Raw genomic sequence first — 26,927 nt, 5'->3', positions numbered from 1 at the left:
TTAAAGTCGGGATTTTACAAATTTGTATTTAGGAAAATTTTTAGTTAGTCTTGTAATAATAATAATAATAATCTATATATATATATATATATATATATATATAGAGGCAAAGTTTAGAAAAAGTCAAATTAAAATTCAATTTTGCTTCTTGTGTCTAAATTTATGTGGGAACACAACATAATTATCCTTCAAAGTGTTCAATTAAAATCTGAATTGGAGTCCAATCTTGCTCCATGTATTTAAATTTCTATGGGGACCACGTTATAATTATCCTTTTATTAGTGTCCATTCTCATTAAAATGTTGTGTTTCTTTAATATCATATAAGACTCACCGATTTTAGGGTTCACCTCCCCTTCTACAATTCTACATTTCTTTTGGAATATGAAGCTCACCTATTCCTTATCCCAAATCGAACCGTATTTCTTAGATTAGAAAACCAAAGTTTTATAATCAAAAGAAAACCAAAATTCCACTCCTACTTATTCCAATTTTATTTTTCTTCACAATTTTAATGGTCCTAGTTTATGCTTTGCAAAACGCATTCCAAGCATTCCTAAGGTTTGAGTACGCCATTCTTTCATCTAGTTATGCTTAATTCCTGTTTAGTTGCAAGAAAATGACCATGTGGGCTGCATTTTGTGTAATTTTCTTTGCTAACAGGAGATTGTCATAAAATTGGGAAACTTTGTTGCCAACGAAGTGAGGCTTTTTTAACTGTGTATTGTCTTAACAAATGTCATCTAATTTTTTACTGTTTATGTTCTTATTTGGTGTAATATTTTTGTTCATAGGAGATTGTCATAAAATTGAGAACTCTGTTGCCAATGAAGTGAGGCTTTTTTAACAGCTTATTGTCTTAAGCAAAGGTTAGTTATTTGTTACCGTTTATGTTCTTATTATTAATGGTTAATTATATGATTGGTTGTTGATATTCTTTTTATTAGAGCTTTTAATTTTTAATTTTTTAATTTTTACGGTAATCACAATTCTACCAAAATTTTATATTTTTCCATCAATAAGTTTTCAAGTAATTAAAAAATATGGTGAGTATTTAGCGGTGATCGATATTGCATAGTAACTGCTTATTTTTTTTAACAAAGGTCAGTTATTTTTTACTATTTATATAGCATTTACAAAAAATACGGTGAGTATTTAGCTGTGATATTGCATTAATAATTGCTTATTCTCTTAACAAAGGTGAGCTATATTTTGATAACAATATTAGATGAACTTATAGCCACGCTTCTAATATCCTATAAATGCGACTATAGACCTAACTTATAGCCATGTTTTAAAAAAATGGCTATAGGAAAGCTAAAGCTGTGGTTTGTAAATGCGGGTATTGGTCATCTTAAAAAAAAAAAATAAATAAAAAATTTTGTTGGTCCTATAGCCACGTTTTCTAAACATGGCAATAGGGCCTATACAAAACAAGTGGCTAAAAATACTTATAAATGCAACTATAGACCTTACCTATAGCCGCATTTTGAAAACGCGACTATAGGTCAATAGTTTAAGCTGCGTTTACTAAAAATGCGCCTATAGGTTGGCTATAGTTGCATTTTTGTAAACGTGGCTATAGCTCGGGTGTTTTGTAGCGTGATGAGTGTGGAGTTGATATGTTTATGGTGGCTAAATGGGCTTATGGTGGTTAGTTGCTTGATGATTGTGGGTTGCTCCATTGATGGTGGCTGGTTGCTTGGTGATTTTGGGTTGTGCTAGGTCTTTGAGAGAGAGAGAGAGGGAGCAAGTGAGAGGATTCTAGAGAGAAGGGGGGAAAGTATGAAAGAAATAGACTTGAAGGGTTCTAGAGAGAATGAGAGTATAAAGGAAATAATAAAAAATGTAGAAGAATAAATATTTTATTGAAATAATTTTTAGAGTAGATAATCTAATATGGATGTTTTTAAAGAGTAAGTGGAAATTACACTTTACCCATTTAAACTATACCACATTTTACACTTATCCCCTCTAAAACAATGAGAATGCACACTTTACCCCCCCCCCCCCCCCCCCCAAGCCCCCCAAAAAACTATTACTTATGTAACAATTAATTACGCTCATAAAATATTAATCGTGTAACACTTTGCACCTCATTCCATGGGTAATAATTTAGGGAAATAAGTGTGTGTTCTCATTGTTTAAGAGGGTAAGTGTAAAAGGGTTATAATTCAGGGGGGTAAAGTGTGCATTCTCATAATTTAGAGAGGGTAAGTATAAAAGTGAGTATAATTTAGGGAGATAAAATGTGCATTGTTATAGTTTAAGGGATAAAGTTTAATTTCCATAAAGAGTAATGCTATATACAAACACAAATTATTTTACAAAATTTTTACAAACTATTATGTGATAAATTCTTACTGATTCTCATTTAAACTCATTATTAACATCACAAATAAAGCTCGGAAAAATTAAATATCACAACCAAATTTGGATTTGAATGTCTCTACTTCCTATAATAAACGGGCTCGTATTTCTATGATTATTAACAACCTGCACTTTTTATTGATGAGTTTATTTGGCATTAAGGCATTTGTGTGAAAACTTTCTCTCTCTCTTGTTGAGGGAGAGATTTCTTCTCTCTCCCTCAGTAGGAGTTTTTTGTTTTTTCTTTTGCCGTGGTACAAGCCGTCTTCCCCTATTTGAGTATTTTCTAAGTCTTTGTTGCCTTCAAGGTTCCCTCAGCAGCATGGATCAAGCTACCACTGGAGAACTTCTGCATTTTCATCTCACCACAAATGAGGATGATGAAAGCTCCACTTCAGTCATGAGATCAGACATCCTAGAGGAGCGTGTGCGAGCTTTCAAGTCCACTCCAAGATCTGCCTGGAAAATGGGTTTGGATCTAAGGTATGTAGATAAGGAAATAAAGATCTTCCAGTTTCATTTTAGATCTAGTCTTCAAATGGAGTGGCTGCCTTCCTCCTGCTTTATTTGTGGTGTTTTGGGTTCCGGTTGGTTTCTTCGGTTTGGGTCTCATGATCTGTCCGATTGGAGGAGGGGGATTTTTGAGAAGCTCTGTGCTGCTTGGCGAGGCGGGTCGGAGGACGAAAGAAGAGAGGAAGATACCGGCTTTCAGAATCTGGTGGCTGTCAGTCCGGTGAGCATGGGTACGGAGAAAGGCAACTGTTCTTCTGTGCCGGCAGTTTGCTCACCCTCCTCTGTTGCGCACTCATGGGTTTCTCAATGGTCCTCTGAGGTCAAAAATCGATTTTGGGCTTTCCAATGTTTCCTGCTCTGGCCCAAGGACTTCCCTGCCTGTATACCACAAGTAATATCTCTCCTTTTAATGAGCCCAGCACTAGAGCCCAAGAAAAGAGACCCAAAAATGTTAATATGCAAACTCAGAAATATTGTTGGGCTGTCGGGTTCTTTGAGGGGAGTGGTGTGTAATTGTTTGTGATTTTCTCTCAGTGTTTGTATGCTCTCTCTGCTGTAACTCTTTTATAGTTGAATGAATATTTCATGCTTCTTATCAAAAAAAAAAAAAAAAAAGTTTATTTGGCATTACAAGTTGGATTTATTTCCCTTTTTCTCCTATTATTGGGGAGAAGTAGTCCATATATGCACCGCGTAGCCATCAAGTGACAACTGATGTAATTTTGACAACATGACAACTACTCACATAAACACCCCCTTCACTCACTAATATAAATTGCAACCTATATAGTACTGCACAAGTAATATAAATGTAGGGCTCAGCCCCATATCAAGTTTCTCTTATTGCCAAATCATCACACAAAATTTGTCAGATCTAATCACTGGCATTCGAAATATATATAAAGGATAAAATAAGAACCTTTTTAGTAAATACAAAATGCTCTTTTAAGAGCCAACCAGAAGCAATTTAATCAAAATTGCAGGGAAACAAAAAGGGAGTCTAATCTGAAATATTTCGCTAATATAGAGCTAGCATTAAACCTTAAATTTAAATTGTAGTTTCATCAACTAGTTGCAATCACCACAAAGTCCATCAACAAAATGGAAAGAAAACAATATATCAAGTATTTTCATACCAGGCCAGTGCCGAGAGTAACCTAACATTTAGTTCACTCCTACAGAAAAGAAAACAGCTCATCAATGATTGATTTGTTGAGCATCCTTCTTGTTTCCCTGATCTATTTCATCAGCCTTCATACCCAGACATGCGATCTTAAGACATCCTTTCCATTTTGAGCTTTTTTTCTTCCCTGGAAAAGTATGAGTCCCACCCCTGTAAAAGACCTTCCACCACACCAAAATCGCCATTGAAAACATGTAAACCCTGCAAACACTGAACAATCTGCGACATCCTAGGACGTTTCACTGAATGAAAGTTCATACAGTGAAATATCATCTTTGTCAGTGCTACTCCATCAAGATCATGAAAACCAGGTTCTGCCTTCAGGCTCTCATGAACAAGATGACAGTCATTTGGCTGGAAGCCAGACTTCAATTTCATATGGTATTGATCCGAAGCCCAGATCAGAGGTTGTTCTGTTTCATCTTTCCAATTCTCCCCACTAAAGGCACGTTTACATATGAGCCCTATAAGTACAATAGCAAATGAAAACTGATCCGATCTCAGCGACCAGACACCTGTCACAGAAAATTTTTGTAAGTGCAATAAAGAAAAAAAACGTAAAACTGCAGTGCTGAGAGACTCATGAGTACAACCTATTCCGCTACAGTAGTTGAACATAACAAACAGAACTGTAAAGCGTTCAAGACGTCTAAGTTAAAGAATAAGCAGGGTCAAAAAATCAAAAGGCAAAGCCTAGGAGTTTGTTAATTCAATGTCTTAGCCTAATTGGCCTAGTGGAAGGGCTGGCACTGAGAGCAGCCCCCAAATCCTCAAGTTTTCTCCCTTTCTTGTCCTCCAAATCTAAAATCCTACGCTTTTTCTACACCATTAACACCATCTGTTCACAAGTTGCTGTCCAAATCTGTCAGCTCAGATTTGGATCCTTTCCCATTTTTCCTAGCTACATCATTTAATGAAATTAATCATCAAACTAAAGTTAACACAACAGTTTTTATTTGTTTAAAGATAAAGAAAATTTATTCAGTACAGAGGAACCTCTAGTATACAGGACCTGCACCCAAAGCTTACCTAAAATAAGTAATAAATAATTTTTAGGTTGAAATTAAACTTCATAATAGATCTGAGGGAAAAAGAAGATGAGAAAATATCTCCCCAAAAAAAAAAAAAAATACACATCTAATGAAGCAGAATCCTCTCCCATCTTAGACCATTCAAACTTGTCACTAGTGTCCATGACACACAATTAATTGAAAGCTCCAACATGCTTTTCTACAACCGTGTTTGGATAACAGAAAAGATTGACTTGGTGAATATATACACATAAGTAAGAAACATTTACCTATAAAATAAGGGTGGTATCTTGCACTGCAACATCACATCTTTCAAATGGACATGAATTCCACTATATATAATCCAAAAATCAGAATGTTCTATTGCAACACATTCAAAATCATAACTGAATTAACGGTAAAAATAGGTGCACTTGGGATTAAAATTCGTTAAAAGAATAAAAAATATGAAAAAAAAATCAAGAAATTACCATTTGGGATTACAACGATTAATTTATTTTATTTTTATTTTTAAGTCAAATTTTAGGTTGCGGATTTTTGGATGCTATGACTAGTGCCCAAGAAATATTGTTCTGGACTCATATGCTTGAATGCTAGTTGAAGGGATAATGAGTGTTTATCAAAGGCTTCCTAGTTTTAAAATGTACATGAACAAGAAATTTAGCTTTTGCATCTTTTTTTTTTTTTTTTTTTTGATACGTAGCTTTTGCATCTTATGTAAGGATACGAGATAGTGCTTAAAAAAAATCACAAAGATGCTAAAATAGACAAGATAAAAGGCAAACCAGAAACCAAAATGATGCAGGACAGCAGGTTTGAAACTAAAAAGTGATCAAAGTTTCAGTTTCAGCACCAAAAATATTATTAAATGGACCTGACACTGATATAGGGATTCAGGTTAGGATGTTATATAGTAAGTGAGGTAAAGCTAGTTTTTTGGTAATAATTAAGGGTTAGAGTAAAGTTCTCAGGGAATCTCACTTTTGAGATTTAGATGTTAAAGCAAAAGGGCTCGTTTGTAGAGAATGATTAGGATTGCTGGAAAACAACTTGAAGCTGTGAAACAGCAAATAGGAAGTAAAGAGGTGAAAGGAAATAGAACAAACTTCTTAGGCATCACACCTAATGAGGGGAAGCAACTTAAACCAAAATTGTAATGGTACCACACCACAATGTGAGCATCACACAAAGGCAAAATGATTTGGCTTCATTCATCTCAGTCCAGATAAGATAATGCATAGCCCATTTCAAGTTAAACGCCTGGCACCTAGTAAACAAGGAACCCAAGCAAACTTTCCAATCAAGTTCAACTAGAAAACCAGTCAAAATCTACATTGGTCGACCAGACTTATAACTAGAGCCACTACAACAAAAACCTGATGGAAGACCATTCACAAGATAGCAGAAGTTAAAAATCCTAGCAAAACAAAAAGTTCCAAATGCAGAATGCAAGGAATGGCTCGACTCAACGAATTTTGTGTAATTATGCAGACACAAGAGAAGAATTATTTCTATTTATTGTTGCATCTACTTATCATACTCTCACGTATATCTCAGATCCATCAATTATTTCACGTATGCACACAAATTTAAATAATGAAATATATAAATGGACATACCCAAACCATTAAAGTAGATATCTAAATAGGGTAGATAACACAAATGTGACTTGTCTCGGTATGACACAAACTGCTAATCACCAACAATTCCACCAGATAGCATGAAAATATCAAATAACACTGGATTGGAATCCTGTGGAACAATGAAGATCAAATTAGACCAGATTTTGGAATCATTTTTTTCTAAAAACAAAAACAAAAGTAAGTCAATCTGTCCATCGAGAGCATGAAGAAAACCAAAGATGACCTACCTGATCAAGCATTATAAGAGCAGGGTGAACAAAGCGAAGTTGGTAAAGGGGATTATGACAATGCAGATACTCAAGCACACGGGCAATCGCAAGAGCCAACTGCATTCTTTGGTTCCAATTTAAATCATCTGCAAGTGCAATTAAAAGAACTTTGTCATTTAGGCTTTTTTTTTTCTTTTTCCTATGCATATTGGCATCAATGGTTAAAGTTATTTAATGCATGAAAAATGAACAAACTAAAATGTACCTTTGTCTATGAGATTGAGAAGAGTATCCTTTGATCTAAGATCATAGACAACACCCAAGTGGTGATCTTCAACTTCACAGCAATATCCAATCAACTTCACCAAATTGGGGTGATTCATACCATCCGGATGTGTCAGAAAAGTGCATTCACACTACACACACACACACAAAAAAAATTTAGTAGTAAATAAATGGAAGCAGTATGTTATGTAATGTAATGTAATGTATATAGATAGATAGATACCTCCAGTCTTGTAAGACTATAATTGGCATGACGGTTGGCAACATCCCTATTTTGTGATTCAAAGCGAAACCAAATTTTGACAGTAACCTCTTGACCTTGCTCAGTTTTCCCCCGATAGACTTTCCCATGTTTTATGTTTCCAACAAAGTTTTCTTCGCTAAATGAATCAGTTAAGAGTTCCAATTCCCTCCAGCTATATTTTTTCACTGAAAATTCCATCTCTTTCTGCATAATTTATTTTATTATTGAAACCAATATTAAAAACTTTATAATAAGAACCCTAGAGCTTTATATTCATCAAAAAAATAAAACCCTAGAAAATTACCTGGCACGGGCATTCACGCTTGTTCCAAAACTGTTCCGGAGAGCACAATCTGTAGATGTAGTTCTCGGATCAGACAGATAGTGTGTGTGTGTGTTTGCTTCAGATGGAAAAGAAAAACAAAACCCCCAATCTCCAGCTAGTAATTAAGGATTATATTTAATATTTTTTCCTTTTTATTACAAGTCGCGTGTGAAAATTCAATGTGCTTCCTAACCTGGGTTTTTTTTTTTTTTTTGGTAAACTAATTTGGGGCTGTAATGTATCTAGTAACGCCTTTCTGAGTATCTAATTAGTCATCAATCATCATATCTATTTTTTTAGTCTACTTTATGTTTTTTTGGTTGGAAATATCTAATCTTTTTGAGCCAAAAAAAAAAAAAAAAAAAAAAAAATTCTAATCTTTAAATATCATACCCAAAAAATGCTCTAGTCAAAGGAGGCAAAGAAAATGTTTGGAGGTTTACGGGTTTTTACAGAGCACCTCATTCTCAACTTTAGATTATTCTTGAAATTTATTGAGAGACCTTTAGCTCAAGTTTGCTATACCTTGGATGTGTGCAGGTGATTTTAATGAGAGTACAAAAAACTCATAAAAAACTGGAAAGAGGATAGGATGAGGCCTTTTTATGCATATGAAAACTTTTAGAGCGTGACGCTCTCGACGAACGCGGATTTAATGGATTTTGGTTACGTTGTACATATAAGATTGTTACTAACAATGTGACTATATGGTAAAGGCTAGATCAAGCTGTGAGAACTATGGATTGGTTTTCCATCTATCCTGCTTCTCAAGTGATACCTTTGAAGTGTGGTTCATTTGATCACACAAAAATAAAAAAAAGGCTCAATCTACCAATTTTACCCAAAATAAATAACTTATTTGTTTAAAAAATTTCAAACAAATATATATATATATATATATATATATATTCAACTTTCATACAACGAAAAGTTCTTTGGTGTGCATGCCCAAACTATTTTTTCTTTTTGAGTTTCAATTAACTTAACTTATAAAATCTCTTTTGATACAATTCATCTCTTCCCATGTTTTTTTAAAGGACAGTCCTACCAAATTATCATTAAAAAATTAAACTCATTCTTTCTTTCTTGGATTTTTATTTCTAATTTGAATTAGTACACAGCAATGATTTATTATATGATTTTTTTTTTATATAAAAGAAATTAATTCAAGTTTTCTGATACGGTCCAAACCAATTCCAGCTATGACCTATCTCACTCCATATCAATTTTCAAGACAATCTTATTCTCACAAAAAAAAAAAAAAAAAAAAATCAAGATAATCCCCCATCATAGAAAAGTATATAAGCTCTAGGGTTCATCAGACAAGTCTCTATTAGATCTTTCCTGTTAATGTAATGCATTAATGTGCACACTATTACATAATTTGCATGCAGCATGCATAATATTCTTTATAACACCCTCTGATTAGTTTAGCAAAGCAATCAATTAGGTCTTTTTCTTCCCCTTTTGGATTTCATCCAATGAGACTCTTGTTTAAGGATCTGCTATCAAAAACGTAATATAACCAAAGAAAAAGGTCTGAAATGTAGACCTGAATCAGCAAATATATGAAGAATAGTGAAAAGCATGAAGTCATAAGTCTCATAGTAGAGATTCATTTTGTAACCTTACAAATTCATATATATATATATATATATATATATATATTGCTTATTCTCAATTTTTATGTGCATGTCCATGTATTCTCTATGAATTTGAAACGATATTAATGTTTATTTAAAAACAGCATGACACTTTTTTCCCTGTGAAATCAGCATGATAAACTTCAGTTTCTTCATATAGAGAATCCACTGTGCCAGTTGAGTAATCAGATAGCCATGAGAACTAAGAAGGCTCCTCGTGGATAAATATATCGACACAAGGTGTATTAAACCATTACAACGAAGAACACAAAATTCAGGCAGCAAATTCAAGTTGCTTATAACGCTTATGCTACGCGGAAAAAGGAAAAAACAGAAGAAGAAGAAGCTTCAATTTTGAACACACTAAATTTAGTTATCATATCAATCACATTCTTGTAATCCATATATCACCTTAATATAAAGATCTACTTAAGCTTGATAATACATGGTCATGTTAGACTTCACAAATTCACGTCAAACTTCTAGTGCACATTTTGATGATCCAAGTTGTTATGATTCAACATTTACCTGCCAAAAAAAAAAAAAAAAAAAAATGCAATGCAACTATTATTACGGAAAGAGAAACAAAATACTTATACTAAAAAACCGAGTTAGAAACCATAACAAGATTATTTGTTAGTATAGCCACAATACTGGAGCTGCAGGCATGAAATTATTATGTGCAGGTGAATGGCAATGAAATTCTCCTTGGGCAAAACAGAAGTATATATGCAATATGCATCTGCATGTTCTCTTCTGCCAAAGGAGATTTGCACTGTTATTCCCTAACCCCACATCTGCTTCCGTTGCAATACCTCATGTTCGAGCTGCCACGGTAATTCTATATACAGTGCCTTTTTATACCACATGATTCGCTCCAAATTTATGAATATGCGAGGGGAATGAAATAGGATATCTGGATATGCCTGCTCAATTGGTATATAAGATCACTTTCTCATTGTTCATGGCCTCGTGGTCCCAATTCACTCACCATCAAATTAAAGCTGGAAACCTTGACTTCAAAATAACTTTGTTACATACTTACACATCTTCTAGCCGAGTTTCTAGGTACTCGATTAATTGGTGTATATATATATATATATAACTTAAATCCACATATTTTATAACTTATAGGAATCATCAGAATCTCATATTTCCATGTTGAATGATCGGTATGTGTGTTGATTTGATTTAAACTAGAGGATTACACAAGGGGAGACATCATTCAAGTTATCATTTGTCAATGAGGTTTTTGATGTGAAAAACCTTCAAACTCTTAAATTTTGTTTGAATGACCTTTTTTATTGGAAAAAACTTAAATTTAAAATTTAATCTTTGTAAATTGGTTTTTGAAGTGAAAAAACATGATTAGGGTTGATGTATGAAAAATGGTTTTTGATGAAGAAAATCATAAATAGGGTTTAATCTTTGAAAATGGTCATGATATTGTTAAAGTTTTAGACCCTAGCTTAGTTAGATTTTATCAAATCTCTAACCAATTAATTAAAGTGAGTAATTATGCAATAGATCTGATTTAAACATACATCACACATTCACAAATCACATGAACACTAAGAATAATGACCTAGGAAAAGTTTTGAAACTGTGGTTTTAAAGTAAAAAAATCTAGGAAGGATATAACCTAAACAATTCTCAAGGCAACATATCCAATAAATAGAATCGAAGTTTATACAATTAACTTAACCCTAAATTTACTGCTACCACATGTAACTCCGAATTCATGAACTTTTCTATTTTGAATTGTTACACACAAACTCTCATGTTTGTGACTTTGAGATCTCCACTCAAAGGTTTTGGATTAGTAGCTGTGGTCAACTGATTTCTCTATGGCTTCATATAGATATGCATAATGGCAGCAGCAATACTGTGCTGATCTTTCTCTATATGCTTTAGAACTCTCACAGATTGAATAGATGGAGGCTCAAATTACTTTGAATGTCTCTAGTATAGTGAGATTGAGAGAAACTTTGTTATACAAACCCTAGCCGTACATATAGTGATTTCTCTCTCTGAAAAGCCCCTCTAGGGATAGCTTATGATATCCTTTAAATAGCACAACAAATGGATCATGAATCGGGCTTGAAACGAGCAAGTTATGAGTTTTTTCGCATTTCAGATTTTTGCTAATATCGCAATCACGATCGGTCGAGCTAGGTGTTGAATTGACATAAACTTGTTTTCTTGCTCTAAACTTGATTTTTTTCTTGATCTAAACTTAAGTCTTGGTCTTCGACTATAAAATACAAATTTAATACACTCAAGACTGATCAAAAAAACTATAAATGAATGCAAAAAAAAAATATAGACTATAGATATTTTAAAAGGTTTTAAATGGAAAACATCAAACTAGAATTTGGGTAGAGTTTTGACAGAATCATGCATGGTCATATTATATGAGACTACGTATTTGAGAGTGGCATATCGCTTAAGCGCATGATACTCCAACTATAGTCTAATAGCTTAATATTACTATGGCTATTGCGCCATGGTCAATATTAAGTCTAAATCTTCTGTCCCACTTTTTCTACTCCACTCTATGCTCCACCAATAAAAACTTGCCACATGTTCACCTGAGTATAGAGTGGAGTAGGAAAAGTGGGATAGAAGATTTGGTATCAATATTAAGCCACTTGCTGAGGTCTTCAAGTTTGACCATGGCGCAATAGTACGTAGCTTAATATTACTATAGCTACACCGTCAGGAGCAACATGATATTTGGTAAGCTATCTACAATTAAGCACCTTAGCAGCACTTGCTAGTAATTTGGCAGAGCCATAACAAAATTTAAATTGTCCCTCAACTCATACAAGTATTTTGGCAAGCGTGTCTGGGGTAAGCCTTACGTGCCCCTGTCCTTAAGGTTTGTGAGCTTAACATGCTGCATTTTTGAGACATTCCAATGTTAACATTGATTTCTAAAGGCTTATTAAGGGTTTAATTGGTCTTGAAATTCCAAAAATGAGGTACCATTGGAAGCTTCTTAAAATTATTATAGCTCGGAGTGAGAAGTTATGGGTCCCAAAAGTTGGTACCTCATAAACATTTTGGAACTTTGAGTTTTTCATTGTGAAATTTTACACATTTTCATGGAAACCTTACTGAACACAGTATCAAGCGCTTCTTGTCAATGGAAAGCTAATGACCCCAAATTTCTATTGACGTTTTGCTTTAGGAGGGTTGTACATAACTTTGAGAAGTTGTGGGGCTCTGAAAGTATTGTTCGTTTATAAATTTTATAAGGAGCCACTCAATATGATCCTTACATAAGCTTTCACGCTATATATGACTGGCACAATTAATTGACTTAGTTTTGGATCAAATGCCATCAAACATGAGGTCAACTCTTATGTTTTGTTATGAATATCTCAAGCTTGACCTAATTAGACTAATTTCAACAAAGTTGAGGAATATAAGGGATTTCGGGACCAAATTGTTCATGTCTTGATTAAAATTATGGCTTTTCTCAATTTTTATGTACATGTGGTAATTTTACTTCTTCTTCTTCTTTTTTTTTTTTTTTTTTTTTTTTTTTTTTTTTTTTGTGGGGGGGTGGGGGGGGGGGGGGGGGGGATGGAGTACCAACAATACATACATTTGGGAAAATAACATGCATGAATATCATTTGGATAATTATCATTTGAGCTTGTCGAACCATGAGCTATATCATTTCACCTCAAAACCAATTAGTGATAAGGAAGACACACTCAAATCTTTTATGACTTTCGACACTAAACCACACAGACTTGTTTTTAAAGTGGTTGTAGGGAGTCAAATTGTGGTCCCCCCAACAATCCCCCCCTCACAATGATATTCCTGTGACTCGAACCCATGACCTTAGCTCTGATACCATTTTTCGGATTGTGAGCTATGCCATTCTACCTCAAAATCAATTGGTAATGAGGAAAACACATTCAAATCTTTTATGGCTTTCAACATCATACCATGCAGGCCTATTTTTAAAATGGTTGTAGGGAGTTAAATTGTGGTTCCTAATAGAGCTAGTTTAGTAATTGAAGAACTTTTAAGATGCTCTTCATGGAGAAAATAGATCAACGTGAGGTCACTTTTGATATAACAGTAAACCATTACAATGGGAAATACAAAATTCACAAAAAGATTTCTGTAGTCATACAAGTCTTATGCTTCCAAGAAAAAGAAAAAGGGGAAAAGAAGAAGTAGCTAATGCTAGTAGCAAAAAGTACTCAATATATTGAGCTATCCTTCAATATCAATCACATATATTCTTCTAATCCATATTTCACCATAATATAGAGATCAATTTAAGCTTGATAATACGTTCACATGTCGGATTCACCAATTCAAGTCAAACTTCTAGTCCATATATGTTGATGATCCCAGTTATAACTAGTAAATTGGCAAGAGAAAGCAAATTTTGGCAAGAGAAACCATGATAAACAATAAAAGAATAGAACTATTACATTGGCAAGAGAAACCGTGATAAGCTTATTTGTTGGTATAGCCACGATGTATTGAAGTTGCGGGCATGAAATAATAGTGTGTAGGTGAATGGCAAGGCAATTCTCCTTCGGCGAAACAGAAGTATACAATATGCATGTGCATGCTTTATTTTGTCGAAGGAGAATTGCACTGTTATTCCCTAACCCCACATCTGCTTCCCTTGGTAATTATTATCAATAAACGTAGTGACGCAATACAATTTTTTTTTTTTTTTTTTTTCATAATTTCTAATGTCGATTCTTGTTATGATTGATATTGAATATAAATGGTACTAAGAATGAACTCATATGAGAATGATGTTTTTCTAATCCTAATTGTTATTTTTTCCAAGAAACTATAACCTACCCACACAACACTCAGAATATCATCATTATTATAATAATAATATATAAATTTTTCATTATCTCTTATGAGGTAGCTGTTATGATTAATATTTAATAGAAAATAATATCAATGATAAAATTATATGAAAATGATGTTTCTCCAATTATAACTTACTATATCTTAAAACATTTGTTTGAGTAATATTAAGTTCACGGGCCAAGGTATTAGTCAAGGTAGAAATAAATAGATTTTTTTTTTTTTTTGAGAAGAAAGAAAAAAAAAAAAAAAGATTGGTTATATGTTAAAAAAATTGTTTGTAATATTAAGGCTCCATTTGGTACACCCATTCAAACACAAGATTTTAGTTTTTAAACAATATTACATGTATTTCTACACATTTTTTCACTCACATGTATTTTCACACATGTTTTCAAATATGTATTTTTAGTTTTTAAGTGCATATACCAGACATCGCTTAAATTTCTCTTAACTTCTGGCATGCATGGCACACGCGAAGAACATTCCTCCGGAATGCTCCTAATATTCTTTATTAAGCGCCAACCGGAAAGTCATGCTAACTCCCTTTCGATTTGTCTTGTTACCCCATTGCCACATGTCCACCAATAAAATTTTTGATTCTCAAAAAAAAATTCATAAATTTTTTTAAATTATTCAAATAAATTACATTTTTTAAATTATTTAAATAAATTACATAATTAGAACTAATGAATAATTTTATTAATTGTCATATATCAAAATTTTTAATGAATTCGAAAAAGATAGTTTACCTACCTAATAATTTAGGTAGATGTATTTACAATTTAGTGTAATTTAGAAACAATCAACCAGCCAAAAACATCATTGGTCCATAACAATCTTAGCCACATAATAGGATATGTAGGTAACAAATCAACGTCTTTGGATTTGACACAAAAAATGCACATTCATGGTTGCCATCAAGAACGTTGGGCACCGCCGTCTGGGTCCATCTAGTAAACTCTACAGTCTACAGTTCACACTAATGATGAGTTTATTATTGACGCAATAATTTGAAAGGTGATTAATTCATAATAAAAATAATTTTAAAGGTGAACTCTACGCGATATTTGTTACCACTGCTGACATATTTTGCTGTGTTATGTGTATGCCATATTGAACGTAGAGAAAAGTAATTTTATTCCAATCCGTATAAAAAATTATATATATATATATATATATATATATATATATATATATATATATATATATATATATATATATATATATTTATTGTGTCTCAAAGCAATTAATAATCAGTAATGTCAGCTATGTTGTTAGCTTGCTCACCAATAATGATTTCTCAAAAGCTAAATATGCACTTATTGTTGATGATCACAAAACCTGTTGAACCAAATTCCCCAGTAAAAGATTAATCACTGTTTCAGAGAGGCCAACTTTATGCTGATTTCCTTGCAAGATGACTGTCTACCTACAACAAAATTTCCTTATTCTATTCTTCGTGTGGAGTTACCTTTTTATCTTTACTTTTGATGTATAACCTTATTGGTTTGGGATGTAAACAATTTGTATTGCCTTTATGGCCCACTAGTTTTCTTGTTTATATAATAGACTTATTACCAAATAATAATAATAATAATAATAATAATCAGGAATGTCTTTGCGTGTGGCAAAACATGGATTAGTGTAAGAAAAATTCAACTGCTTTACCAATTCATATTAAAGCCAACACGTTCACATCACTTTTCTTTCCTGGAAAAAACAACACACTATATTAAATAAAACTAAAAAAAAAGGTAGTGCAAGGCCATTAAGAAACTTACTTATCATAAAAAATTATTAAAAAACGTAACCCAAATGAAAAACGTGTTCAGAGCTAGTTGAAGTATTTGAACTTTTTTGGAGTAATATTCTACAACATAAAGGTCAATTCCGTGTTAAAATTGAGTATATATCAAGCCTAAATGCTTCAGCCTCTCATCATACACATTACACAATTAGAAAACCCAAACATATCTCAGCAGACCAGCAGCCATTGATGAACGCAGAGGAACTCATGAAGCTCTTTGATTATTGTTGGTTCGAGACTCAAATCTTCACAAAACAACCAAATCTAACAAAGCCATCAAGTTTTGAAGCAAAACCAGAAAACGAAATCCGAGAAAAACCATCAGAACCGGAGATTTCACGCATCTCTACCCTCCATACTAGGTCCATGAGTGACCAATTGAGCTTCAACACAAGCTTCGGATATGGCTCTCTATCTCCCAACTCGGTCCTCCACACTCCAAAGCTCGATACCAACCTTTCAGAAAAAAAGATCACAGAATCAGAGACACCAAAACAGAGAGATTTTGAAGTATTATCGTCCAAAAAGAAGGTTAAACGAAGTGCTAGGAGGAGGAAAAGTGGTGAAAGCAAGAGCTTATCAGACCTTGAATTTGAAGAGCTAAAAGGGTTTATGGATTTGGGTTTTGTTTTTTCTGAGGAAGATAGGAATTCAAGCTTGGCTTCAGTCATTCCTGGATTGCATAGATTGGGAAAGAAAGATGATGAAGAAGAGGCAGTGGATGAGTCTACAATTCCAAGGCCTTATCTTTCTGAAGCTTGGGAGGTTTTAGATAGGAGAAAGAGAGAAAACCCATTGATGAATTTGAGGGTTCCATTTCCTGCTTTGAACAATGAGACTCGCATGAAAGACACTCTAAGATTGTGGGCTCATACTGTTGCTTCCACTGTGAGATAATGTAAACATTCTTGTTAAGGTTTTGCTTCTTTATATTTTTTCCCTCAATTCTTCATACAAAATTGTAGATTTTTGTAGGTAAATTTTTCTATTTTTTCTTCTTGTTTTCCTCATATACAAGTTTTGAAAAATGTAGAACAAATTTTTTTTTTTCAGTTTTTGTTGAATCTTTATGGCTTCATCATTCAAATTGTAAAATTAGATTTAAAAAACGCAAATCATTCATGTTTGGTTGTTTTTTTTTCCTCCTCCAAACAATTAAATAACCTTAATCTCGATAATTTAAACTTCAAATCTTCACTTTTATAAATATTGAAGGTATAAAGATTAAGTGATTAGGTCATAATTAAAATTCTTGGCTTCTAAATAAGACGTTTCTTCTTGTAAACATCTCAAATTCGTGTGGAGAACAGTCATTTCCTCGGTCATCAGGGATATTCAATATGGAATATCCAATTCTTGAAACTTCTAGGGATTTGCCAAGCTTGGTAGTTGGAAACCCTTTGAGCATTGGTAAAAGACGGGAAATTATTGTATACTTTCGGAGTATTATAAATGCGTATTTTTTCCTCTTACATGAATTGTAAGTCTTACTAATTAAATTTATAGTGAGACTTACCATTCATATGAAAAGAGAGAGTACGCCAGGAGTATCTAATAATTTTCCGTAAAAGATATCTTATGCGTCACTTTCTTGCTTGCTTGCTAAAAAAAAAGAAAAAAAAGGGTCAAATCCACTTTTTTAAGGTCGAGATTTTACACGTTGTATTTAGGAAAATTTTTAGTTTACCTTTTAACAATAACAACAATAATAATAATAATAATGTAAGATTTATATGGTAAAACATTTATGTTCAATATTGTACATTTTTTTTGCAAATGAGTATTAATCTACAATGTAAGGTTTACATTGATATTATAATGTAAACCAATAATTACCATTGCATTTATATCAAATCTATTTGGTTAAATTAAAGTTGACAATTAAATTAATTAATTATTCAAGTTGATTGATGTGTCTAATTACATGTAAAGTCTAGCTAATGGCACAACCACATCACTTGTCTAGAGTTAAGTATATAGTGGAAAATAAATTTGACATAAGTAATATGGTTATGATGGGAAAATATTTCACAAGAAAACCCCCAACAGGTGATTATGTAAGTCACCACTCTTGAAGAATTTACTAATAAAGATTGAGGTTACAAGTATAAAGAATCCAAATTAAATAAATGTGGTTGGTTTGAGGCGTAGTGGTCTTGGTTTTGAGGTTTTTATTTTTAAAATAGGGAAAATTTAATGAATAAGGGCATTGGTTTAGCATATACTTTTAGAAATTTTTTATGGGAAAAGAAAAAAGTAATTGATTTTTTTTTAACAGATTTTTATATTTTCCATAAAAATCAAAATTCTTCTTATATGGTCCATTAACAAATGCCCTAAAGAAACTTGTTAACATGACAGTTTAAAATAAGAATGGGAGTCTCCGAGTGTGTATATGTGTGTGTGTGTGGGTGTGTGTGTGCACGCATGAGAGAGAGAGAGAGAGAGAGATAGAGAGAGCTCTATTGTAGGGATGGCAATGGGGCAGGGCGGGGCCGAAGGATGGGGTCTTCGTCCCCGCCCCGCATGGTTTTGTCTTACCCCATCCCCGCCCCGTCCCGCATGATGGGGAATACTTTCTCACCCCATCCCCGCCCCTTGGGGCCCCGCGAAGCCCCACCCCGCCCCATAAAACTCTACTTTTTGTTAATTTTCCCTACAACTAGTACAATTTTTTTAATAAAACTTATTTCATTAATAAAAATATACTTGAAATTAAAAATTTATCCCATCAAATCAAATCAATTTTTAGAAAAAAATTGAATAATATAACACATAACAAAATAAAGACAGAGAATCACATTGGGTAGAATAAAATATGCTAATATTAATATGTTTGTTTAAATAGTAGGGTTTTAGGGTATGAAAAATTTACAATTATAACCCTTAGTAATGCGGGACGGGGACGGGGAGGGGCGGGGCGGGGTGGGTCTAAAAGGTCTAAACCCATCCCCGCCCTGCCCCACCCCGTGGTGCGGGGCTAAAATCTTGCCCCATCCCCGCCCCACTGCCTTTGCGGGGCGAGGAAAACCCGCGCGGGGCGAAGCGGGAAGGGGCAGGTTAAGCGGGACGGGGAAAAATTGCCATCCCTACTCTATTGTATGGCTCAAACGACGGTTGTTAATGCAAGTGGAGTGAGGGGGTAGCAAATCAGAAGGATGCCCTTTAATTGGTCATAAAATTACAGTTTCAGGATTCTAACTCTGTCATTCAATATGAAAGCAAATGTAATATAAGGTGGTTTTGTTTTTAATTTTTGAGACAGGGTATGCTTCTCTTTAACCAATATGCATAGTATGTAAGAGCACTTACACCAGTGAGTACAAATAGAATAATATGTAAAATTTACACAATTTTTCCTAAAACTAACCCGTATAAGCTTTTCTATAGCTTTGTAAGTATACAATAGAGTTATAGTAACTACCTATATTTATACGGTTATTGTAGTTGTATGTCTATTATGTAATTGATTTCTTTTTTTTTTCTTGCTTTGTATTAGACGTACTCCTTTTCTCCCTTGATCTCTCTCTCTTTTTTTTTTTTTTTGCCTTCTCAATCTTTATTTGTCTAGCCCAGCCTCTTTTACTGCCTGATTCATCAAAGAAAAGAAAAGAAAAAAAAAAAGAAAAAAAAAGAAAAGAAAAAGAAAAACCCAAACAAATGGCTAGGTGGGCTTAAGGTGGCTAGTTGCTTGATGATTGTGGGTTGCTCCATTGATGGTGGCTGGTTGCTTGGTGATTTTGGGTTGGGCTAGGTCTTTGAGAGAGAGAGAGAGGGAGCAAGTGAGAGGATTCTTGAGAGAGGGAGAGAAAGTGTGAAGGAAATAGACTGGGAGGGTTCTAGAGAGTATGAGAGTGTAAAGAAAATAATAAAAAATGTAGAAGAATAAATATTTTATTGAAATAAATTTTTAGAGTAGATAATCTAATATGGATTTTTATAAGGAGTAAGGGGAAATTACATTTTACCGCCGCTAAACTATACCACATTTTACGCTTACCCCTTCTAAAACTCTGAGAATGCACACTTTACCCCCTTAAACTATTATCTGCTTAACACTTGCCCCCTTAAACTATTACTCATATAACACTTATTTACTCTCATAAACTATTAGTCATGTAACACTTTGCACCCCATCCCATAGGTAATAATTTAGGAAAATAAGTGTGTATTGTCATTGTTTAGGAGGTTAAGTGTAAAAGGGTTATAGTTCAGGGGGGTAAAGTGTGCATTCATTGTTTAGGGAGGGTAAGGGTAAATGTGGGTATCGTTTAGGGAAGTAAAGTGTGCATCTTATAGTTTAGGGGGGTAAGTGTAATTTTCTTAAAGAGCAATGCTATAAGACAAACTATTTTAAACTATTTTTACAAACTATTGATGTGACAAATTCTTATTGATTCTCATCTAGACCCAATATTAACATGACAAAATTTTATTGTGATAAATCTTGGAAATAATTTAATATCACCACCAACTTTGGGTTTGGATGTCTCCACTTCCTATACTAAACTCGCTCATATTTTATGGGTTCTAGTTAACTCAACTAGTAAAGTTTTAAATGGTTGAATAAGAAATCTGGAGTTCAATCCCTGCCTATACCAAAAATTTATTGAAGTTTTATTCTGAAGATAAAGAGTTATCAATAGGTGTGAATGCCAAAATCATATTATTTCAACACTAAAAAATGGGATTCAAACCCCTCTCCCACATTATAACTATCAAATTATTAAAATGAAAAATGTTTCTTCAACATTACCTTTATGAATGTATTTTGACATAGATAGATGCTATTGAGCCCTCAATTTGGCCTATCATTTGCAAAAAATTGAAAATAAAGCTCTTATCTATTGTTTGTTTGATAATTTGATAGTTACAACGAGATAGAGAATATTTGTTTAATATTACAACAAGGGAAACCAGGTGAACTTTATTCAAACTATCTAGCAACTCACCATCCCTATTACATATATATATATATATTTTCTAGATTCTAGTTTGGCCCAAATTATTTTTTTAAGAGAATCAACTACACTCTTGTCTAGTTGGAAGGCCTTGATGAGAATATCAGAATTGATGGGAGGATTAGATCCAAATACTACATTTTCTATGGTGATCAACTTAGGTTTCTAGTTGCTAAGACTGGCAAAGGCAATAGCATTAGCCTCCCCTATGTTAAATTGGAAGTGAATCAGAGACCAATTGGAAATATAAAGAAGTGTCCCTTATTTAGAACTTTGGTGAAGAGTTTGTTTGGGTTGGATGTGACAATTCCAACTAAAAAAGTACCATCTTTGACTACTAAATGCTTAGTGTTGTGAGCGTGAGTGTGAGAAGGATTCAGGTCATATGGTGCAAAGTCAAGGCAAGCCAAAGATATGCCTAGAGTATCTTACCTAGTAATTTATCGATGATCAAAAGAGTGACATTTGATCCAACTTTATTTGCAATGTTTCTTGAAACATTATTGAGTCCAAAAAAGAAAAAATCATTAATTGTGGCAAGTGCCACGTCCTTGCAAAATTTTCTATTTACAAATACTACACAAAATTTTTTGTTATTGTCACAAATAAGAAAGTTCTGTAACAATGGACAATAACATGTTATGTAGGGGGAAAATCTGATATATATGATGTAACTGTCGGGCATAATTTCATTAGAATAGTCATTAGTTAATTACAGACACTAAAAGTAGGAGAGATGGATTGAAGGGTAAAATAGCCGTTCTACATATAATTGGACCCACTTAAAAAGCTCTCAAATGAGCTTGAAGCTTGAAGCAATTGTGACTTTGTGAGACCAATACGTCATATATACTCGATGCAATATGCGATGCATAATTGCTCATGAAAGACTAAAGAATCTATTGGATTAACGCACATTTGTAGTAACTCTAAAAAAGCTATAAAATGGAGGACAATACCTTAGGAGATTTTTTTACAAATTTGCTAAGTGCCTTGAACACAAAGACGCTCTTTATCATTCGTGTACGTGTGAATAGCAGATCCGACTCCTCTGACATCATTCGGGTCAACGAGAAAGTCCACTAAAGTCAAATACGTTGCAAAAGGCCCCAAACAAAACCCCAATTCTTACATCTGACCAAATATGTTTTTGGAAAAATTAGAAAGGAAAATTATGTTTGAATAGAACAACATGTCAGGATTACTCTACCTATATATATAAGGCTATAAGCTTAACAAGAATGGCACAATTACTTTAGTGAATTCCGAGAGTATATTCCAATTTCTTTTATGAAATTATTTCTTTATATATATATATATATATATTAGTGTTTTTCTTCGTACGCTTGAAATTGAATTTTGGAATTTGTCACTGTTGCCATTAATTTAATCATAAATTTCATATCCGGCCAAAAAATTATATCTCATTAATTGTTGTAAATAGTTAGCGGAAGTTCTATTACCAAATTGTCATGGAAAATACCTTTGGCCGGGTAGCATTTCACACAAAATTAATTGTGAAAATATTATGGACTTTTGAAAAACCTCACCAAATAGTAAAAATGAATGAAGCAAAGTTGACAAGAAAATAGACACGCATGCACAAGAGAGCACCAAGAATTTATTTGGTTCGACTTTTAGCCTACGTCTACGGACGACGACTAGGAGAAATTTCACTAACAAATGTAGAGAATACAAATGGTGTAATGACACTCTCACTAAACTCAAACCCCAATACACCTAAATTATTCTCTCACACAAATACAAAGTTCTCTCTCTCAATACAAAGGCTTGGGACTCAGTACAAAGTTTGGGGTTGCACCTAATACAAAGAGAAATTTTCTCTTCTCTGCACAACCCCACAACAAGCCCCTTCATTTTGCCACATCAATTGAATAACAGGCTCCATATATATAGAGCAAACAATACCAAAGTGTCGGCATGCAAGCAAGCAAGAAAGCCATGCAACAAAGAAGTCAACAACTTCGGCAAAGACCATAGAGCAAATTAATCTAACACATTTAATGTAGGCGTGATTCACTTGCTTTACCATGCAACAAATTCACATACTTTATGAGAAAAAAACCTTAACTTAGCATGAACCTAAAGCCACCCCTATATTAACTTGTGTTGACAATGCATGCAAATGAGAGAAGCGATCAAATGCAAGTACTATTTGGCTTATAGTACTTTTCCAATCAGCAATTCCATAGTGGCTACAATCACTTCAAGCCATTTTCTAACATTACTTTCATGTATAATTGAAAGATGCTTATATGCTACTATTAAAATGTCATTACCAACCGTCTGATATCCACACAAATCATATAACTAAAAAGAAAAGCACAAATAATTAAAGGAAAAAAAGAAAAAAGAACTAACAGACAAATAAAAGGAAGAGCAATTTTTTTAACTTTGTGGGTTAACTAGAACAAGCCAAATTCTTACACAAATTAATACACTGTCATGAACCTCCCCAAATTGCCTAATTTAGCCTGCTTTGAAACAAAACAAAAGGGAAAGGAGAGAAAAAAAAAGGTTTAAAATAGAGAGCAAGTCCATGAGACACAATCCTATGCTAAGAGAAACATATTACATATAACCTAAATTCAAACTATGATTTTAATTGTGTCCATGTTTAGTGGTATATATATATATATGTATATTTAAAAGTAGGCTGGTCCTTAAATTTGTTAAATGTGTCCATGTTTAGTGAATTTACTAATAAGCTCCACTCCCCTGAAGTTGCAAATTCATAATCTGCCATATATACAGCAGGAAGACTCTTCGATACCAATTCTTTAAGTCTTTATCTGTGCTTCTTCTTGCAGCCACACTAGATTAAAATAAGTCTATTACATCAAGTGTTAATATAACAAAATTAGTATAGCAGTATTAAACGTAATATCACATCTATAAATTAAAAGTAGTTGAAATAGTAACTTTAAAGTGATAAATTATTATATTAATAATAATTAGTTGCAATAATTTATAATTTTTAGTTGTAGTAGAGGCTTTAATACTAAATTGAATTAAAAATTTTTTTTGCAATAACTTAAATTGAAGAAATCAAAATTTTTTTTGCAATAACTTAAATTGAAGAAACCGTTGTAATAATTTAATACCAATTATTTTGCAATATATTATAGTAGAAGTTTCAAAAAGATAGCTTATTACAACAAATATATTATTGCAATAACTAAATATTAATTATTTTACAATCATTGCAATGACAAACATGAAGTTGCAATGAATATATTATTACAATTATCTAATATCAACTATTTTAAAATCTATTGCAATGACAAACATGAAGTTGCAATGAATATATTATTACAATTATTTAATATCAAATATTTTATAATCTATTGCAATGACAAACATGAAGTTACAATGAATATATTATTACAATTATCTAATACCAATTATTTTACAATTTATTATAATGAAAAATATGAAACACTCAAATGAATAGTTGGTGTTTGTTTGGCAGTGTCCAATCAAATGAATGATGTTTCGGTGCTCAAGCTTTGTGCACCACTCCATCTCAACTTGAAAAAATAAAATCATCAAACTTTCATACACCAACAAATAGTTAAAAAACTAAACCCTAAAAGTAAAACTCTCATACACGGAAAAATACTCGATCAGTCAACTAATGAAGATGTAAGACATACATTTGATCATTTTTATCATATCTTAAATTGTTTTTCTAGTTTCAAGTTGAAGGACCTTTCGATAGCAAGAGGTTGCTCAAGAAGAGAATACCTATTGTTTTCAGGAATGGATCCTTTGTAGACATGGGAACTAAACCAAGTTCCTAATCTATTGTCTTCATTAAAGTTTGAAAGAAAACTAGTAATATCATCTTCATTGAAGGTGATAGGAGCCATTTTGCTGTTCTAAAGTAAGAGCTAGGCTTAGGTTTAGTGAGAGCTAGGCCTAGGTTTAATGGATCTGTGAGAACTAATGCAAAAATAAGTGGAACTTGGACTTTTGCTGTTTTTTTTTTTTTTTTTTTTTTTTTTTTTTTTTTGAAATGCTAATGCAACACTAAAAGTATCATAATTTGTTTGAAAGTACTATAGATAAATCTAAAATTTAGCTAAAATAGAGAGAGCAAACTATTTGATACCAATTATTATGCAATATATTACAGTAGAAATTTCAAAGAGACAACTTATTACAGCAATTAATCATCGCAATAATTAAATATCAATTATTTTACATTCTATTGCAATGACAAACATGAAGTTGCAATGAATATATTATTACAATTATCTAATACCAATTACTTTACAATATATTGTAATGAAAAATATGAACAATTATCTATTACAATAAAGATATCGTTGCAATAATCTGACCCAAATTATTTTTGTCAATTCTTTGCAATTTATTGGAATAAAATTCATGAAATAATAGTCTATTGCTACAAGATATTCAAAATAGTAAATTGTTTATTGCAATAGCAAATGTATTATTACATCAAAATTGTTATTAAAATATTTAAAGTTTATTGCAATGAAATTTTTTGTAGCCAAACTTATTACCTTAAATTTTATTGCGACACTTCGCATAAACTATTGCAATGACTCTAATGTTATTGCAAAGATTTTTTTTTTTTATTGGTAATAAACATTTATTTGTTGTAGTGTCACTACATTTGAGCCTAGGGGACACTGCCAGAGCATTCTCTTCCACAACGATTTTAATGTGATGGTGATCAGTCAGACCCATCCTTACCATATGGTTATGCTTCATAAGAAGCTGAAGAGTGGTAGTCCCAAGAGCATAAATGTCATTCTCACATTTGACATTATCTTATCTATAAAAAAAGATTAAAAGATTGAAAGGTAGATAATAAAGTACATATAACAAAAGTTACTTTGGATTTAAAGGAGAATTCAATCTATTGGTGCCAAGGGGTTAGGACAAGAAATAACCAAACCAATTCAACTAGAAAGAACCAAACCAATTCAGCATGCATATATACCTCTCATGCTAGATGTCATTCAAAGAAAAACCAAAGATTTCTATATAAGCCATGCAATGTACCAGTAGAACAATAAAAAGAGAAATGAAATGAAATTGAATTAATTCAAGAACAATACTCTGTTGTTTGCCTTGTCCCTTATTTCTACACAAACTAAAATATTAAATTTTCTACTCTAGCCACATAATCAAAACTTTGCACCCACTACACAATAAATAAATAAAATACTATATTTTGTTGGGTGATTGCAAGAGTTCCCGTCTATCCTATTCAATATTCAATATTCAAGCCTTTTGGAATAGTGTGTTAATTCTTCCCAAGAGAGTTGTAAAAATAAATTGAAAAGAAACTCATAATGTAAGTCAATAACTTACTATCAGTTTGGAATGGGATGAAATATCCTTCAACTCCTTCAAAGCTTTCCTCCCCTTCAAGTCTTGTTCAACCAAAGTCACCAAGTTTGGGATCATAATCCGAAGGAAAAAAAATTGTACGTTAAATAAAATTTAAAACCGTTAAAGCACATTTTAAAACTTAAGAAAACTTTTTTTAAGTACCACTGCTAATAATATGTTTCCAGGTTTAATATCTCCATGAACAACATGCCTAGGAAAAATGTGCATGTAATCAATGACAACTATCATCTGGAAAGCACGAGTGCACTGATTGGGTTGGTGCACTTGAGTCCAATACAGCCGTGGATGCAGCTGGACGCGCGTCTACAGCCGCGTCCGTGACAATTTATTTATTTATTTATTATTTCTGTTTATCAATTTGGGCCAATACGGTCCGATTTAGTCTGATACGGGCTGAGATAGGCCCTAAAATATGGGCCAAAATAAGTGTTTAAAAAAA

The 26,927-nt window shown here is 32.8% G+C and overlaps 2 protein-coding genes across 4 annotated transcripts in view; one reads left to right on the top strand and one right to left on the bottom strand.

Annotated features, from left to right (window-relative positions):
• The window catches only part of LOC126726256 (probable serine/threonine-protein kinase PBL1), a 58,126-nt gene extending 50,178 nt beyond the window's left edge, over positions 1-7,948 (bottom strand). The window contains exons 1-4 of the mRNA XM_050431483.1: positions 7,782-7,948; positions 7,457-7,681; positions 7,214-7,364; positions 6,967-7,094 (exon numbers count right to left, since the gene is read on the bottom strand). Coding sequence (XP_050287440.1) covers positions 6,967-7,094; positions 7,214-7,364; positions 7,457-7,675 — 498 coding nt within the window. The 5' untranslated portion in view covers positions 7,676-7,681; positions 7,782-7,948. The remainder of the gene's footprint in view (positions 1-6,966; positions 7,095-7,213; positions 7,365-7,456; positions 7,682-7,781) is intronic.
• LOC126726257 (uncharacterized) overlaps positions 1-17,164 on the top strand; it is an 83,314-nt gene extending 66,150 nt beyond the window's left edge. For 2 of the 3 annotated variants that reach the window (XM_050431486.1, XM_050431487.1), the window contains exon 2: positions 16,478-17,164. In XM_050431486.1, coding sequence (XP_050287443.1) covers positions 16,478-17,012 — 535 coding nt within the window. In that variant the 3' untranslated portion in view covers positions 17,013-17,164. The remainder of the gene's footprint in view (positions 1-16,477) is intronic. The other variant, XM_050431485.1, reaches the window with a different exon arrangement.
• The last annotated feature ends 9,763 nt before the right edge of the window (positions 17,165-26,927 follow it).

This window comes from Quercus robur, chromosome 5, assembly GCF_932294415.1.
Source record: "Quercus robur chromosome 5, dhQueRobu3.1, whole genome shotgun sequence".
NCBI classification, from domain to species: Eukaryota; Viridiplantae; Streptophyta; class Magnoliopsida; order Fagales; family Fagaceae; genus Quercus; species Quercus robur.
This window is presented reverse-complemented; position numbering and strand designations above follow the sequence as displayed.